Source organism: Parasteatoda tepidariorum, chromosome 11, assembly GCF_982258835.1.
Source record: "Parasteatoda tepidariorum strain Cologne lab strain chromosome 11, Ptep-v5.0, whole genome shotgun sequence".
Classification (NCBI taxonomy): Eukaryota; Metazoa; Arthropoda; class Arachnida; order Araneae; family Theridiidae; genus Parasteatoda; species Parasteatoda tepidariorum.
This window is the reverse complement of record NC_141765.1, coordinates 74,314,045-74,333,530: the sequence shown is the minus strand read 5'-3', so window position 1 is coordinate 74,333,530 and position 19,486 is coordinate 74,314,045. Positions and strand designations below refer to the sequence as shown.

Sequence of the window (19,486 nt, the reverse complement as noted above, 5' to 3'; positions counted from 1 at the left end):
TTTTTCACAAAACATTTTTTAGTATTTCTTTTTAATTGGACTAAAGATTTCTTCAGGGCTGCCTGAATTTCTCCTGAACTGTGTTTGAGCAGTTGGATATATTCTGCACTCCTAGCAAATACCCCATACATCTTAAAAAATGAGATTATTTACAGAATGAATTACAATTTGTTATATAAATTCAATATTAAATATTAGTTCAAAAAATTAGGTTGTTAATTTTGCATGCCAGTTATTTACTATAATCAATTTTTATTGTCAATACACTAGAATATATCTGGAATTAGAAACTCAACAGTTTATTTATGTCTTTATTTCAAAATTTATTTTGTTATTTTTGCAAACCTATTTGTTACAACAGCCCTTAAAATTTCCTCTTATTCTCAATTTATAAAGGTATTTACCTTAGCTTTTAATACTGTTTCACTAATTTAGTGAAGTTGTAATGCAGATAATAATAATACAGAATTTTTTTTAGAAAATATGACTTATTTCAGGGATTAATATTTAAAGATAGATAAGCAGTCAGGTTATAAATATTTTGGGTTATAGAAGTGAACTTAGACAGGTGGTTAACTTAGCAGGTTTTCACTGTGTATATATATATATATTTCAATGTATTATTTTTGCCTAGCTGCAATAATCAAGCAATATTTCTTGATATATTTTCTTTGTGGTCACAAAAGTTATACATTTTCATTTATGCTCAAAATTAGCTATCGTTAAGATTATTGTTGCTAAAGTAAGATTAATAATCTTAAGATAATTCTTAATAATTCTGATTGTAAACACTGATTGGATGTTCATCATTATCGGTATTTTCAAACTTGAATAAGAGTATTCATTTTTCTCTCAATTTTTATCACTATGAATAGTTTGTTGCTCATTTCTATTTTTAGGGTCTTCGTTATTTAGACCATTTTGGCTTCATCTGCAGAGAAACAACTTTAACTGGTGCTGACTGTTACTGTGGCTATATTTTTCGTTGTCAAACTGGAAAAGTGGTTGGTTGAATTTCATTTTCTGGTAAAAATTGTTAATTTTAACATATCTTGGTATCAATTTCCTCAACATTAAATTCCTGGACAAGTTTATATTAAATTATTCGCACTATTCGCGTTTTTACAATTGAATAAAGAAAAAAAAAGGGTATGATCTACCGGAAAACTTGCATGTTAAGTGATGGGAAGTTCTGGAAGAATATTGAGAGAGGAACATTTAAGAATCTATAACATATATAAAATCTTAGAACTAATAAATATATCTGGCATTTTTCAACTATCAATCTCACCCAGCTAAGTTCAATACAATTCAGCTAAAAAAATTCAGCTTTTCCAGTTATAGTTTATGCAAATTTGCTCGCAAAGCTTGACAATTGTATAATTAAAATGGTGTTAATAGTTAGTAACTCTGCAAATTTCAAGAGAATGAGAATTGTGTATTTAATTCATTTATTTTATTGGAAACTAACTATTTATTAATATATTAGGTTGATAAAAAGTTTTCTTTCAGATTTAAAATATTACATTGAATTAAAAACATTAATTCTATATCAAAGTATTAGTCACTTTTTTCAGAAAAACATATCTTACTTTACTTAGAAGGTCAAAAACAAATTTTATTTTTTAAGGAGCACACAATTTCTATAGTTGCATATCTCTTTTAAATAAATATTCTATACAAAAAAATTATAACTTAATAATGTGTTTTTTAACATAAAAACTTAAACTAACATGCTTAGACAAAAAAGTTTTCAAAACAAATGTTTCAAATTCAAGTTTTTCCAAATTTTATTTAAATTTTTAAAAATTGGATAGTTTGAAATTATGTAAAATGAGTAAGAAGAAATATTTCTAAGTCTTGAAGTGGCTAGGTTATTAGGACACAGAATCCCCAAGAAGTCTGTTACAAAATTTAAAAAAAATTCCAATTTCACAACAAAACTAATATTTTAAAATATATTCTTCCTTTCAATTAAACCTAAATACAAAATAATATTAGTTACACAGGAAATAGTATAACATTCATTTTGATATTTCAAAAAAGATTTGTATGTCACAATCATGTTTATATTTATTAGGTTGATGAGATGATGCAGACTTTGAAACAAGCTTTCAGTCAAGCTCATTCATGTTATCAAAAGCAGCCAACTAGAACACCTCAAGTACTTAAAGTTTTTACCTGTGATGCATGTCCTATGCATTGGTTTCACAAGCTTTGTTGTGATTTGGAAGGTATTGTTGATTTCATCTTTGTAGTTATGCTTCTCAAAATTTTAAAATTTAAAGTCATTTCTTTCATTTGTAATTTATTACAGAATGTAAGTATTAATCATTTCAACAAATTTATAGGTAGAGAATAAACAAATGATTGACATCACTGGAAAACTCATATCATTCATAAAAATAATGCTGTTGAAAATCAATTGCTACACCAGACTTTATAACAGTTCCTTATTTTAACATTCAATCATATTTGCTATTCTCAGTTAAGCTGTTCCAATACATATAACATAATGTCATAAGTTTGATCAACTGTATCGCATGGCAGACAAGGGCAAAAAATTAAGAAAAAAATGCAATGCTCTAATTATAAGCTATGTATAATCATAAGCATAATATTAGTATGTGGGGAAAACATGACTCTAGATGTCAATAACTTAAATCAAATTAAAAAACCACTCACATGAAGGGAAAAAGGAACACAATGCCTCCCATGATAGTGTTTCTGAAAACATTGCAATTCTCAGAATTTTTAAAGATCCAGGGCATAAAAATGTTAGATTTTTCCTTTTAAGAAAAAATTATGTGTATCCTTTTATAACTGTGAAGATAATTTTTGTAAAAATAGATTGATAGTAAGTTGATCAATAAAAGGAGGCAATATCTATCTATCTATATCTCTCTCTCTCTCTATATATATAATATATATATATATATATATATATATATATATATAATATATATTTATATATATATATATATAATATATATATATATAATATATATATATATATATATATATATATAATATATATTTATATATATATATATATAATATATATATATATAATATATATATATATATATATATATATATATATATATATATATATATATATATATATATAATATATATAATATATATATATATATATATAATATATATATATATATATATATATATATATATATATATATAATATATATTTATATATATATATATATAATATATATATATATAATATATATATATATATATATATATATATATATATATATATATATATATATATATATATATATATATATAATATATATTTATATATATATATATATAATATATATATATATAATATATATATATATAATATATATATATATATATATATATATATATATATATATATATATATATATATATATATATATATATATATATATAATACCAATATTTGTTGTTCCTGAAAAATTTACTTCAAAATATTGAGCCAATATTTATCTACCTTGAAACAGCAATATGAATGTCTCAATCTGCTCAGTGCATGCTTATTAATAAATCAATTTAAACTACAGTTAAACTCAATTATAACTGGAAAGACTGCAATATTTGCATGTTGCAACCAAGTGCTTGTCAAAAACAGGCTTGTGAAAAATCATAATACATAGTTCATTTATACCTACTAAATTATAAATATAGCACTTTATTTATATTTTTATTTCTGTTCAGTTTAGAAGTTAGTTAATTTGCATTGTCTCTTTGTTGTATTATTAATTTTTGAATAAGACTCATCGCCCAGAAAACATTGTCAGCATCAAAAAAGAATTTGTCAACCTGAAAAACATAGAGTTTTTCCAAGAAGGCTGGAGAGATGGAATTATTTACAAATTTTATGAATCACCAAAATATTGCTCACTTAAACTTGAGTTTTGCTTTTTAAAAGCTTGCTTTGTTCCTATACACTTAACATTGTATCAACCAAATATTTCAGATTTCTTTAAATCCAGGTTATCTTTAAGTAAAGGCTCGTTATTTGTGAGCTTGACTGTACTTAATTTCATTACACGGTTGAATTCAGTACAGATTTGGTTTTCAGAGTTCCATTTTTAACAGGACACACATGGTAAAAACTAGGTTTTTACTGATAGAAACCATAGGAAAAACCTGGTAAATATTATTAGCCCTTGTTAATTTATTTACTGATACAGAGTTCTCCCTAGGAATTAAAAAGGACAGGGTACTTCCTCTCTGAAAAGGGTTCTTTGGGTTTTGAATTTAGGATAGATATTTAGGGAGATCTCTCTATACGCAGAAATAATTCCAATCGTAATCTTTTGATATGTTTTGAGTATTTTGATATTATAGAACATTATAAAAAAATTATTTTGATATGCATCTAAACAAATGTTCTTTTCTATACTCCTTTGTTTATTTAGGGATGCCATCAGAAGAAGCTCATCTTATTATTTTAGAAAAACTAGGAACTTTACCTGATAATGTAAAGGAAGAAATAATAATGAAGTTTCAGGCAAGTTCAGAAATAATTTTGGTTATGAATTATGTGTTAACAAGGGTGTTATAAATTAGTGCTTTATATATAAAAATTTGCAATAAATTAGTGAATTTTAACCTAAGGCATTCTTTAAAAAAAGTGTAAAGTGAGTCTATTGTTTGAACTGAAAACAAGAACATAAGCAAATTATTATACAAAATTGATATTGGTTATTAACTTTTTACACGAGCATACCATTTTTAAAATTTTTACAAAATTATTTAAGTGCAAAGTATAAATTGGTGGCTGTTTGAAAACTTTAAGGAAACTCTCATTAAAATGGCATGATAATATAAAATTCTTAAAACTAAAAATGAACACTTATTGTATTCTTATATTTTTCTAAGCATGCATAGAAAGACTAAGGATGGCTAAAAGAGTAAGTTCCTAAGAGTAGATTAACTGCATAGTTACATTATCTAACATGTAATGCATAACAACATATATAATATACAGCATACTTAACAAAATGTAACTGAATATATATATATCATATTTTAATGTTAAAACATAATATTTGAATGATGAATTTTAAATTAAACTATATATGCTTAGATTATCTTGCCTTAATTCTGTGGCACATGGAAGTGTTTTGAAATCAAGTGACTGCATTTTTCATCAATTTGAAACAAAAAGTGCTATATAACTCACTTTTCGTTAATGAAACCATTGTTTCTGAAAACATCAAAACCTTGTGATGGCCTTATTTTAATTTAAACATATTACTCTTCTTGCAATAAAAGTATATAAATTTTTATGTTCTATATTCTTTGTAAGTTCTATATTTGGTTTTGGTCACCAAAAAGAGTTTTTCATCATACATCTATTAATATTTCAAAAATTGTTGATATTCTTCTTGAATGTAAAGTATTAAATAGCAAAAATTTTAATGTGGTTGGTATCTTTAGAACTGAAATTTCTTGCCCTGTATTATATAATATTCAAGTTGATTTTACTTTTTTCCTCTTGATGTGTTATTTATCGGTATTGATAATAAGATATAAAATTTACTAATGAAATTAATCATTTGTTTGTAATTATCATTTGTTTGTTTTGTAGAATTAATTAGATAGTACTGATTTGTAATTATATAGAAAATGACTTATGAAGATGTTCAAGAACAAAATGAAGTTCTAGTTATGCTTTTGAGAGAAATGGCTGAACAGAAACAATTAGTTCACTCTCATGTATCAAATACTTTAAAAAATGAAGTAAGTATTTGATTTTAACTATTAAAAATATTTTTTCAAACATTTACTGAATTCTAAATTGTTTGAGAAGCAAGCAGAGGTACCAATTATTACGATTTCATAGTCAAGATTGTGGTCTTGCGATTAAGTAACAAAAGTTACGGTTTTTAAGAATTTTTGTGTCAATCTGTTTAAAATACATTCCCTCTCCCCTTAACTACCAGGAGCTATAAAATTTTGTTGTTTGCAACTAATCAAGGATAATTATTTTTACTTTAAACAACTCTAAAAGCAATAAATAAATAATAAAAATTAGAATATTTGATAGAAATATGGAATAAAAAGTAACAAAAGCTAAGAACACAATATCACTTTTCCTGCTTCCACCAAATTATTTTTAAACAGACAATGAAGACAAATTTGAAATTTAACTACAAACTAAAACAATGATCCCAAGCAATCAATTTATCATTTTGTAAAGTATAAAATTTCAGACATTTTTTAATTTTGCCTAAATTTTACACTTTTTATTTAATAGTAAAAATCATGCATAATTTTGTTAATATTTTACATCTATATTGAATTAAGTTGTATCCTCCCTTTAGAATTGTGCTTATTTAAATTTCATTCTTTTGTTAACTATATTTCTTTGTTAACTATATTTCTGTGTTATTGCACTTCTGATTATTGATAGCTAGTTTGGAAAATTTGCACCTTTGAGGTAGTGCCCAGATTCTTCATGTTTTTGGGAATTGTTATGATCTTAATTGTCAACAAAGATCAATATATAACTACATAGGCTTAATCTCAGGGGAATTTTAAGGGGTATTACTACTCTTCTATTGATTTTATTCAAAATTTTTCTAATTTTCTAATGCCATTTCTTTTTTAAAACCCAGCAAAGATTTTTTAAAAAATAAATATCAGTTTAGTTTATTTAGAATTTCACAAAACTTTTTTATGATCATCACTTTCATGTAAGTGATATCTTAAAAACTAATGCTTAAATGATTTTTAAAATTTTGTTAAATTTCAACCTCAATTTTAAACTGTACACACAACTTACTATTTATTTTGAATTTGAAAATTTTTTTCAGATTTATTTGATGCCTGAATTTTCAGAGAAAATTTCATAAACTGGCTATGTCTAATGTTATTGTATAATGTAATAATTTGTTTAAATTAATTTCATTTAAAACTAACTGATTTGAAAATTGATAGGAAACATGATTGGTATAAGAATAATTTTTAATATTTACTTTGGAAAGGAATAATGTAGTTTTGAAAAAGTTTTAGAAACAATTTTATAGCGAATTTATTCATTGAAATTAGAACGTACAGTAGGCAAAATAAGAAACGGAACACATTAATATTTTTTGATAGATCATTATACTAAGTACTGTATCATGTACTAAGATTTAATCTTAATGGTTCAACAGGCTAATGTTAAATTTGCTATTTTTCTTGAAAAGACACTATTTTAAGTAATGAGATCAGACTCAAAAATGTACTCTCTCTGAATAAACTTAAATATTCTTTTTAAATAAATTGGATTCTTGCATCCCAAAAATTTAAGGTCATGAAAATATGGCCCCTTAGTTTTGGCAAGAGAGTGGTCAAATATTTGTATCTGTTAATTTCAACTTTTTCATATTTTTATGTACCTCTGGAAAGAGAATCAAAAACTTTTGTAACACAATTGTAAAATTCTTTAATCCAAAGACAATTCAATGTTTTTTTTTATTTAACTTAATAATTGTCAAAAAAGTTTTGAACTGTAAGGCAACCAAATATCTATATAATCTTACACTATGTTATTTTTACCAACAAAATCTAAAATTAGAAAAAAATCAATTGAATAGTTCTTGAGACAATGAAATTTAACAATGCAACTTTTATGACATTTGTTACTCAGAAACTATAAATCTAATTTAGCTTAACCTTTTAGTTTTTCAGAGAAAGTATAAAAATCCATATTGCTTACAAAAGAAGGGTGGCAAAAATCAGAATATTTTTTAAAAAGATCAAGAAATCTGATTCATTTGATTTAAATAGGATATTTTTAAAGTTTAATTCTGATTATTACATTTAACCGACCAAAGCATTTGATAAAATGTAGTAATGCTTAATATTTTTAAAAAACAATATTTTAATTAAAATTTTTTTACTAAAAGGGTTAAATTGTTATCTAATTACTAACAATTATTCTCTGAATGGATAAAATCATTAATGAATTGAATGTTAAACATTGAAGGACTATTAGTCAATTAGATATTTATTGAAGAGTAAATTTAGTTAAAAAAATATGACTGAAAAAAATAATTATTTTTAGTTACTTCGGGTAGAACAAGTCTTGATGTACATAAACTATACATTAAATAAGTTTTAAAAACAATGCATTTAAATAAGCATGGAACTAAATAGGTAAAGTTGAAATATGTTTTTTTCTTCCAGCGAATTATTTTACATACAATATTACATTGAAATATTTAATTTTAGAAGTTTAATGCCACGCTTATCCATGTTTAGTTTTATTATTTTTTTTTATACTTAGTATTTTTTTAAAAAAATCAGTTCATTTAAATCAATGCTTTTTTTAATGAAAGGGATATGTATTTAAATTTAATAATTTACATGCATATCCCTTTTATTATTTCTTAGTAAAAAAAACCTTCATATTTACTGATATCAGACTTATTAAAAGATCACACTCTAAATCATTGATTCTCAACCTTTTTAACGTTGCCGTCCCCTTAAGGAACAAAAAACATTTAAACGCCCCCTTCATGAAAATTCAGTTATTTAGAGTATGAGGACGGAGGGAGGTAAGCTGAATTATAGGGAGTAACATCTTTAAGCAATTTTTTACGCTTTAAATTTGTTTGGTTTTTAAAAAAAAATGTGTACATTAACTCAATAATTTTCTCACTGCAGGTAAATGCAGTTTATTTGTTATGATCAAAATAAATAGGTTGAATGAAAAAAAAAATACAACAAGGAAACCTACGCTTAAAAAAATAATTTATTCTTAATTAGATAATTAAAAAAGCACCCAAAATATAAAAAGTAGTATCAACGAAACATTTAATAACTATGTTGGTAGGATGATTGTACTTAATGGTTCAGAACCAATTTTTTAAAGGTCGGTTCAATACTTTTAGTGAGATGAAGACGCAGATCCCGTCGTTGCATATTTTCGAGTCGATTTCTCCTTTTTGTGACGAGATCTGTAACAGTACTGAATCCTTGTTCGACAAGTTAGGAGGAAGGGAATGCAATTAAAAAAAATTTTAACGATAGTCTACAGTCCAGGATAGAGACAACTGATGCAACCTTTAAGCAAAAATTCTGTGAGACGATCACAATTTCAAAGTTTCATTAGTTGAAAGTTCGACAAAATCTGAACCTCTGCTGTTTCAATATTCACAAAAGGGTTCAGAACCCATAAACCCATTGAGGCACTTCTAGGGAGTAAAACATCTTTAAAACGGCCAGAAAAGTCCATGTGCAAAAAGTCAAGGTGTTGACAATATTCTTGTGAATCATCAGAACAAATTTCGCCTGCATGGCTGAACTCATTCCAACCAAAATTCTGCTTCCACAAAATGAGTTTTTTAAGAAGACAGAAATAACTGATTTTGTAGGGATCAATTTGAGCTCGTTGTCTTGAAGATGTAAATTATCACCCTTGAATTTTTCAGATAAATCTGCCAAAGTCTCTTAAATTCTAGCAATCTGTCTCTCAGAGATACATCTCTGTTTCCGAGGAACTCGAGCAAAGAGTCGAAAAGATTCTTTGAGTATTCAATATCTATTGAGATTAAAGCTTTTGGAAAGCCAGAGAATCTCGGTGAATAGTAGCAAGCGATTGAATTCTTCATTGTTTTTCTTACACAGCTGTCTGAATCGTAGAGAGCATTACTGTGAATTTTGTTCACAGCAGACATGGCATATTGCAATGATTGATACAAACGGTCGCTGAGATTTTTCCTACTAAATGCTATCTGTGAATCACGCAGTGAACAGCTAAAATATCAGGTACCTCCCTTTTCAAAAGGGCAATGTCGATCCACCATTGCAGGAGCCTATCAGTGGCAATAGACATTTTATTCGCAAGAGGAATGTTTTTCTCTTTAAAATAATTTTTGAGAGTGTTAAAAATAGATTTACCTTTGATATCTATAATCAAGCTTCTTGCCAAAAGCATCTCTTGAATAATTTTTCCTACTTTTACAAACCGAACCTATGCCTACTGTAAAGCCTACATTACCTGGCAAAGTTTATTCATCAACTTGAAGGTAAATTCGTTGGATATCAAAAGTTTGCATAAAGAAATTTCATTGTCTTCAGTCATCTCATCATTTCGTCACGGCACTGCATCGTTGCTTATGGGATATTTTTTTTATTACAGTGGGTGCGGCTGGATGGTATAAAACTGTTTCTAAAACTTCCTTGACGACCGTCAGTATCAACTCTGCTTCGATGGTATGAGCTTTCCCAGATTTAGCAATAAATTTTGATATATTATAAGAAGCTATCAAACCATCGTCGTATTTTTGTGATGAGGTTGCTAGTAACCCTGAGACCAAAGGTGCCTTCAGAAACGTGAGAAAAGATGTTCATGAAAAATGACAAACCTTTAATTTGTTTGTCAGGATGAGTTTTTTGCAAATGCTCCTGCTAGCGGTAAGATTTCATTACCTCATTAGATAAAACTTTATTACAAAGTAAACACATGGGTAGTTGAGAGTTCAACAGTGATTGAACAGATCTCAACTTCAAACAAATACTTGGCACTGTATTGATGGCACTTCTTTTTGTTAACCGACATTGATGGTGGCAGCAAAATACAAAGGATGAAAGAAAATCAACTATTTCTCAAAATTAATAAATAATTTATGATAAGGAACTAATTCGCGCACGTACCTAGCCAAGTGAACTATGAGATCCAATCGAAACTGGAGAAAAAATCGTAACGAAGCTAACGAAAACCATTATAAGAAACACGGGTCGAATCAAAAATTCATACTGAAAGTGCGTGCACTTCAATTTCCACTAAATGACTTGAATGATTCAGAGGCAAAAACTACTGACTCATGCGCTGAGCTGTGTTGGTTCGGATAGGAGAATAGGTGTCGTATAAGTTCGTTTTATTGCTGGTACAAATCATGTATTGGATAATCCTTATTTATTATATTAATTTAATCTTTTTTTTAATATTAATTTTAGATTAATTTTATTTATTAAATAAATCTTAATTTAATAACTTTATTTGTAAGTTTTAAAATTAAATTTGAATGACAAAACATGCTCATCACCCCCCTACAGCCCAAAACATACCCAACGCCCCCCTATCGCCCAAAACAACTTCACAGCCCCTCAGCATACTCCCAAGGCCCCCAGGGGGCGGTATCGCCCCTGTTGAGAACCAATGCTCTAAATAATGGATTTATGAATTATATTGATCAAAAAATATCTTACATTTAAATTAATATTTTTTTAAAAGAAAATTCAGTTTGTTTGAATTAATAGGATTTAAAAAAGCAGTTGATTTAAATCAATGATTTAAAAAAAAATAAATCAGGTCATTAAAATCAATTTTAACCAAGTGGTTTAAATTGTGCCAACCCTGTTACAAAATAAAGCAATTTTCAACCGTTATTAATAAAATTAGACAAAATAATAAATAATTCTTAAAATGAGTAAACTTCTTTTGCATGGATTTTTCTTTGGCGGAGTGAGCTTTACAATTGTGTGCAAAAGTTGTTTGAGTTGCTTAAATAGTTCGAAACATGTGTCAGAATACATTAAGAATGAAATTAACATTATGAGGTCAAAACTTTCAACCACTCTCCTGGCTAAACTTTTAGGATTGTATTCTCCAGGTGGCAACTACCCTAATATTTTGAGGATGCTTTTTTTGTATATAAAATGTCATTTTCTAACATAAAAATATGAAGAATAAGACTAGTCGTCATTATTAACAATATGCCTTTTGCACGAAAATGACAGAATTTGTTCTCTCCTGGGGGAATTTTTTCCCCTAATATGAGAATTATTACTAATGCTATGATAAATACAGGAAATCAATCTTAGACATTTTTAATACCTTTTTCTTGTGTACCTCTTGTATAGAGTTTTAATTTTTTAAAAAAACTATTCTATTGTGTAAAATGCATGAAATTTTAGTTGACTTAAAATGCTCTTTTTTTTTATAAAAAAAATAAAAACACTTATACTCCCCCTGAAAATTTCTTTCACTCTATGCTTGTATGAATGATATTGAAGAAATGTAGTGGTCTCTCATATTTGTGGATAAGGGATAATAAGTCTAAACCTCATTTACCTTAGTTAACATTAGACAGTGCTCATTTTAAATGAGTAAAAAAATCATAAATCTTAAAGAAAGAATTCTGTGTGTAGAATCTAAAGTATTTTAGTTATTTCTGAGATAGGAACTTTAAATTTTTTTGTTGAAAGAATGAATTCAAAGTTTTGCTGAGATCACAAGTTTTTTAAAAGGCTACTGCTATACTGAAGATAATTACATGCTTTGAATTCACGCTGGAATAAATAAATAAAAATTATCAATAACTTTAGCTTTCCTACATTTTAAAATCTAAAACTATTTATTCTACATAAAAAAATTATCCAACATTTCTTTCACTTAAGATGAAAATAAATCTTCGAAATGAATTTGAATTATACATTAAAATTTAGATTAATATGGTTAAAAAAATGAAAAAACAAAATTATTTTGTATTTATAATGCATCATTTAATAAGCAAAACCATACACTTTTTTTTATTGAAATAAAAAATCTTAAATCTTTAAAGCTAGAAAATTTCGTCAACTATTAACAATGTTTCAGTGGGTACCATTGAAATTTAACATTATAAAAATACGCTATATTAAACCCACATTTTTATTAAGCGACACTAGGGTGCAATTTTTTATACAGATAGTTATTGACCATCTGAAGTAGTTGTATTTAATTACGAAAATTCAAACGAAAGCAAGAACATATTGGCTTTCATAGCACACCGATTATAAGTGAACGGCAGATGGACACGTGTGACGCCAGTTCGTGAATAATCTTGTGACTCCCTGTTTCAGGTGAAAACGAAAGTAAGGGTTTTTTGATTAAAAATTACTAAATAAATAGCCTTCTTAGGAAAGTAATAAAATGTTTTCTGGGAGTTTTGAAGGATTCTGATTGCATTAAACTTTAAAAAAAAATTGACTGTAATTGTCCATTCACTTTTATATACACTCTCTTTAAGTTCCTTTTGCTTTTAATTATCCTGCTCATTTTATTGTTTTAATTATTTTACCAATGCAATTGTATTTATTTAGTCTTTATTATACTTTTGTGTAAAATACACATAATTTTGCCTTATAAATAATTCAAATTTAAATACCAATGCTTTTATAAGTGATCAATTATCAATAAGTGATCATTGTTTAAACTTCTATATATTTTTTTGTTGTTACTTACATGGTTTCATTTTTGTATATGATGAAATTGTCTTTTGCTGTGTTGTCAGGTATAGGTATTCAAGTTTCTCTTCTAATTCGTCGCCAATAACCCATTGTGCAGCTCTAGTGCGACGTAAATGAACAACAACATTCTCTTCTAGTTCATTTTGTTAATGTATTTATGTTAAAGTTTGATCACAGAAATATATTTTACTATGTTTTTATTTTCAGTAATATTTGTTGCTCTATGATAGTATATTGTAATTTTTTTTCCAGCCAACTCTACTTAAAGAAAAAAGCACAAAATTAGATTCTTTGCGGGAAAAGGCAAGAAAATCCTTATCCAGTTCTCTTGAAACATTTTTAAAGGTAAAAAAAAGTAACAGTCATTGTTTTTATATGTATAAAATTTTCTTCATAGAAAACGTTATATGTACTCATAGTCATGAAAATTAGTGTACTATGTCAGAATGAAACGAAATTCTACATACACATGTACAACATAAATGTAAGTAAATTATAAAAAAAACAAAGCAAAATTATCATTTGTTTAAAAAAAATGCAAATGAACGGAGGTTTTTGTACCAGGGTTGGCTTTTTGCTGGCAGAAACTGGCTTTTGCCATGCCAGTGGCAGAAACTGGCTATAACCGGTAAAAACTGGCAGAAACTAAAAAACGTCTATATTAGTTCTAGTAATTGCTTAATGACATTTGTTTAAGTAAACTGAAAAATGTAACTCCATGTAACTGTAGCAAACTTTTTAATTCGCAAAAGATGCTTGTGATATTTGGCAGTTACTGATTATCATTTGCCAGCTTATATGCTGCATCCAAAGTATTTGGGATTGAAATTATCATGTGCTCAAGAAGAAAGTGCCAGAAGTTTACTCGCCAATATTTACCCAGATTTTGTACCTTATATCCTAGCTTTGCAAAACAAATCGGACCCATTTCCTGAAACTTATTTTTCGAGTCAAGTTTTGACAACTACCCCAGCTTCTACATGGTGGTCCAGTTTTAAAAAAATATGCAATAGATGAAAGTTTCTCAAATCTTGCTTGTTCCTAGATGGTAATGCCTGCTTGTTCTGCTGGACTCTTCTCAAATTTCTCGTTCGTGCATAGCAAATTGAGAAACTGTTTTGGTTTAGAAACTGCATCAAAACTTGTCTTTTGATACAGATTGCTGCAGAGTGCAAACAGTGTAATATTTTATATTGAATGGTGATAATTTTGTAAATAAATTGCACTTTGTTTAACATTTAATTGTTTTTTCTATGAATTATCCATTGTATGTCAATCTCAGTACTTACTTTTATGTCATTTTCTGAATTTCTGCCAGTTTCTGCCACAAATGCGGCAGAAAAGGGTTTCTGCCATGCCAGTTTTAACCGGTTTCTACAAGTGGTTTTAACCACCTCGGCAAAAACTTCCCAAACTTGTTTTGTACCCTCTTGGACCACCTCTGGTGCTATTGTAGGATGCAATAGGAGTCCCTTATGAAATTCAGCTACAAATCTGGGGATCGAGCAGGCCATGAGAGGGTGGTAATGTGACAGCAACATTCCTGGGACACACTTGGTGTGTGGCGGAGCATTGTTTGTTGAAAAACGGCTCCTGGGAGCCCTACCGTGAGTGGCAACACATGTTAAGTGGTGTGCTGCTGTATAGGGTAGGCAGGCTTGACACCCATACAACGCTGCCTTCATTTAGAGTGGTGTTTCTCTCGATGGGATTGGACTGCTTCCGAAGTGTGTACAGCTGGTGTGATGGTATGAAGTGCCATTGCGTATAACACAATATCACTTTAATCCATGGTGCCATGACAGCCCACTGGTGTATTCGTGACATCCTTTAGCCACATGTGTTATCACTTAATGGCAGGACTCCCTGTTGCCAATTTTCAACACGACAATGCTTGGCTACATATGGCAAGGGTGTCTCAGGAATTCCTCGATCACACTATCACCCTTTCCTTACCTGCTCAATCTCTACTGAACGAGCACATCTGCGACTAGTTGAGACAGAAACTTGGGCAGCCTCCGAGTTGAGTCTATTTAGCTGTGGAACAAGATTCCTTCAGTAGATCATAAGAGACTTGCTAAACTGTAATGCATTCGTGCTTAGAGATGGCCTAAGAGGGTACAGTAGCGGACTAAGACTAACGAGGGCCCTAGGCAACCTTGTAATTCTGGGCCTATTTTTCTGTCATGACACATACTTTGCGTTTGGTTTTAAAGCATATAGTATGTAGTTCTATTTAATTATCGGATTCCAAGAAGAGAAAAAGGAAAAAAATGATATACATGTACAAAAATTAAATAAACATAATTTATTAAAACAAACAAACATAAGTATAATTTATTAAAACAAACAATAATACTGAAACAAATATACCCAGATTGATTAGTTATATTGCCTTTTTTCTCACTTTTAATTCTGCAAACTCGTCAATTATTTAATAACTCTTATTCTATATAAAGTAATGATTAATTATTTAGTTTTTGTTGGCCTAATGTGTATCTTAAATTTTTTTTTATTCTGGCCATTACTGAGAATGATCTTTCACCGCTTGCATTGCTTATTGGAAGGGTTAAATAAATTCTCAGAATTATGTTTAAATTAGGGAATGTTGAAATCATTAGTATATGCAATATCTTTAACTTTTTCTGCTTCTTTTTCTAAATTGTCAAAATCATCTCTAACTGTTTGTATGAAATCCATCAATGAATCATATATTAAAACTGCTGTATTTAGGGATTCATCTTTTTATTGAAGAGTCTTGTTTGAAGCATCTATTCTCTCTAAAATCTTTTCCCATATAGTAAGTAACAGTACATACTCAAATGTATCAAGTTTTTTTTTATTTAAATCGGCAGCTTCGGACCTTGTTTATTGTTTTTTCATCTTTGTTTGAGGAAAAATGCTGTTAACAATGTTTAATTTCTTCATAATTTTCCTTTAAGGATTTCACAGCATCGGAATGAGCAGACCACCTGGTGTCACAAATAGGTTTAATACTCAAGTGTTTGCTTTTACAAAATTTTTGTAATGTATTCCACCTATGTGTAGAACTTGAAAAAAATATGTACGATTCCTGAACGATATTGAAAAAAGTGGTCATTTCCATGCAACTTTCGGCGGCAGCGTTTCTAACTAAGTTTAATGAGTGATTTACGCATGATATAAAATGGGCAGAAAAAATATGTTGTTTTATTCTGGATTAGAGTCCCTTATGTATTTATTAAATATGACATATTAAACCCATTATCATAACTCTGTCCCCGACAGTTAGTGATGTCTTAATCTATATTATTTAAAAATTCTAAAATAACTTTCTCCAAGTTTTCACTAGTATGAGAAATATAGGTAGAAATCCCAAAAATCTCTCTTTTATACCACTTGGAAGAACATAGCGAATAATGACGGTCAGCTGATCTACGTAAGATATATCAGGTGTTGAATCAATAATTAGAGAGTAAAATTTGGCTTCTCTTATTTCGTTCACTATTGTGAGTTGTAAATCTTTCGATATAATAGAAATAAATTAATCACATATTGTAGACGACAAATAGTTTATAGTACCGGTGCTGCAGTTTGCATATTTTTCATGTGTTCCCGCATAAAGGGATCGAACTTCATTTTTACCATGAAACTCTAAAGAGTATGAATAAATAAATTTGATTCTCATTACCACACGCTTAAGTACTTCCCTCCAATATTTTTTTTCACTTATAAATTTTTCTCCAGTTCAGTTTCAATGCATGGTAATTTTAGATCTTGTTATAATAATTAAAATGGAGTTAATGTGGTCACAGGAGTTTTCATGCTCTGACAATTTTTTATGTACATTTTAACAATCATTTGTCCCTTTTGTCATTAGTGTTGTTTGCTTGGAAAATAATTTACAGACGTAACAGTACAATAAATTGTTGGCTTCAGTATAAGCCAACCAATCTCTTTTAACTTTTCTCCCGCTATTAATTGTTTTGAAGAAAGAGGCAATAGTTATTTTTCTTGTGATTTGTTTTGACTCTTCATTGCATCGAATAGAAGATGATTCCAAAGATCCATTTATTGATTTTGGTGGATTTTTACATAATACTCTCGCATGGAATTGCTTGGTTTTTCCTGCTGGTCTTTTTGCAGAATAGTTTCGGACATAAATGATGTTTCTGGAGTTTGAGCAGGTGAAAATGATGACGATTGTTGTAATTGTTCTCCTTTTACAGTTAAAACTTTGTCCAACGATCTTTTAATTTGTTTTGCCACTTTATCTCGATCTGCTTTTCATTTTGTTTTTTCACTTAAATGTTTATAGGAACTTATTTGAAAGACCATGTACTGAAAGGAAAGAGGAAAATGATCTTCAATTAAATTTATTTTTACTCAATATCACAGTCACAAACCAAATCAGAATTTGTGGTATTTTATATTATATATTATTTTAATTAAATAATGTAATACTTTTATAAAATATTACATTTCTATTTTACGAATTCCAGAAAGTATTAACTATGAATCCGAAACAATCTATTTGCTATCAAGTCTAGGTACTTAAGTCATAATTCTACAATTTTCAATCACAGCTCACATAAGATGCAATACGTTCAGGAGACACTGATTTTAAATAGCTACGTTTGACTTTTTAAACATGTGCATAGTAAAGGCTCAATAGGCGAATTTATCTTATTTACACACATCGACACTCACGGGCGTGGATGCATAAGCACGGCAACGCTTGTCCAAGTTGTCCACTTTATCAATCAACGATTCGACATAATTGTGGATACGTTTTAGCAATAATTATGAACGTTTTTCTGTTAAATGAAAATAAAAATTAATTATAAAAATTAAATTAATCAAGCCCCAAAATTTACGGGCCCTAGACACGTGCCTAGGTTGCCTATGCCTTAGTCCACCCCAGGGAGGGTACTAAAACCTCCACTTATTTGCATTTTCTTTTTGGCAATAAATGATCATTTTGCTTGGTGATCTTGTTTGTATCACCCGTTGTACTTGAGTAGATAAAATTTCATCTCATTCTGACAACTATTTCAATTAGGATTTGACATTTTTATAAAAATGAATATTTATTAAAAAAATCTGTCAGAGAATTAAATTCGAATGATATTTTTTTCCACCTGTTCTTACTCGTGTTTTCAAGAATCATCAGAGAAAATATACCATTGTTTCTTATCTTCTGATTGTTGCGTAATCCTCAAATTTCTAATTCCCTCTACAGGTTCAATTTAACAACTCCTTCCTTTGATAGCTTTTAAGTTAAAATTATGAACACTATAACAAATCATTCAGAAATACCTACTCTTATAGATATAAAACTGTAAATGATCAGGTTTCTTACCTTCCATAGGGGTAATAAATTTTTCATTAATGTTGAAAGTAAATTTTTTTCTAAGATTAATAAATTAAGAGTTTACCTTAAACAACATTTTACGTTAAACCTGTTCATGTTAAAAGCTTTTTAAACATTATATCCATACACAATTTGATGGAAAATCAAAAATTAATTCATGTTAAAAGGAATAGACTTTAATAAGGTTTGGCTATATAAGTTTAAAAAAGTTTGTCTTTGATTATTCTGTTTAATTTTATGTTAACCCATCTAAAGATCCTTACAAAAACACATTGTAACATTGCAATTTCTGTTTTTTATTTTTTAATCCACAAAAAACAATCACAAATCCTGTAGATTATGTGTGAGAAATTTTGATGCATCAAAATAATAAAAAAAAGAAAGTTATGTTTACGTTTTTTAAAGTACTTTCTGATCTTTTTTTATGTAGCTTACTAGCAGAGATGAGAGCAAAGACTTTTCTCTTTTTAACAATCAACCAGCTGTGGTGAGTATGCAATATGATTTTATTTATTTTAAGTTTTTAATTTTGTATTAACGATTGCTATTATTTATATAGCTATTATTTATATAGATGATTATGGTATGATTTCATTTTTTAAAATCAGTAACAAAGTTTGCTAGTGTTAGAAAATACAGTGTAACGTCCCTTATCTGGACGTCCCTTTTCCGGAAGGGTCGATTTCCCGGACACTTTTTAACAATCAAAATAAACAAACATCTCTCCATCTTCCCCTTTCCTAAAAAAAAAGGTCTTTTGACGCATTTTCTCTTTCTCTAGCTTGCACTGAACCTCTGATTTATGCATCGAACCAAAAAATGACCAGAAAGGGGAAGTGAAGATCTATCAAGACCATTGAGTGATTGTTAGTGACGCTCCTCCTTTGG

General features: G+C 28.4%; 1 protein-coding gene across 1 annotated transcript in view; it reads left to right on the top strand.

The window, feature by feature from the left end:
- Nucleotides 1–19,486, top strand: part of LOC107436388 (TBC1 domain family member 1) — a 90,556-nt gene that overhangs the window by 28,025 nt on the left and 43,045 nt on the right. Inside the window, exons 5-10 of the mRNA XM_016048090.5 lie at nucleotides 900–1,004; nucleotides 2,081–2,234; nucleotides 4,437–4,528; nucleotides 5,647–5,763; nucleotides 13,498–13,590; nucleotides 19,029–19,085. Of these exons, the coding sequence (XP_015903576.2) occupies nucleotides 900–1,004; nucleotides 2,081–2,234; nucleotides 4,437–4,528; nucleotides 5,647–5,763; nucleotides 13,498–13,590; nucleotides 19,029–19,085 (618 nt within the window). The remainder of the gene's footprint in view (nucleotides 1–899; nucleotides 1,005–2,080; nucleotides 2,235–4,436; nucleotides 4,529–5,646; nucleotides 5,764–13,497; nucleotides 13,591–19,028; nucleotides 19,086–19,486) is intronic.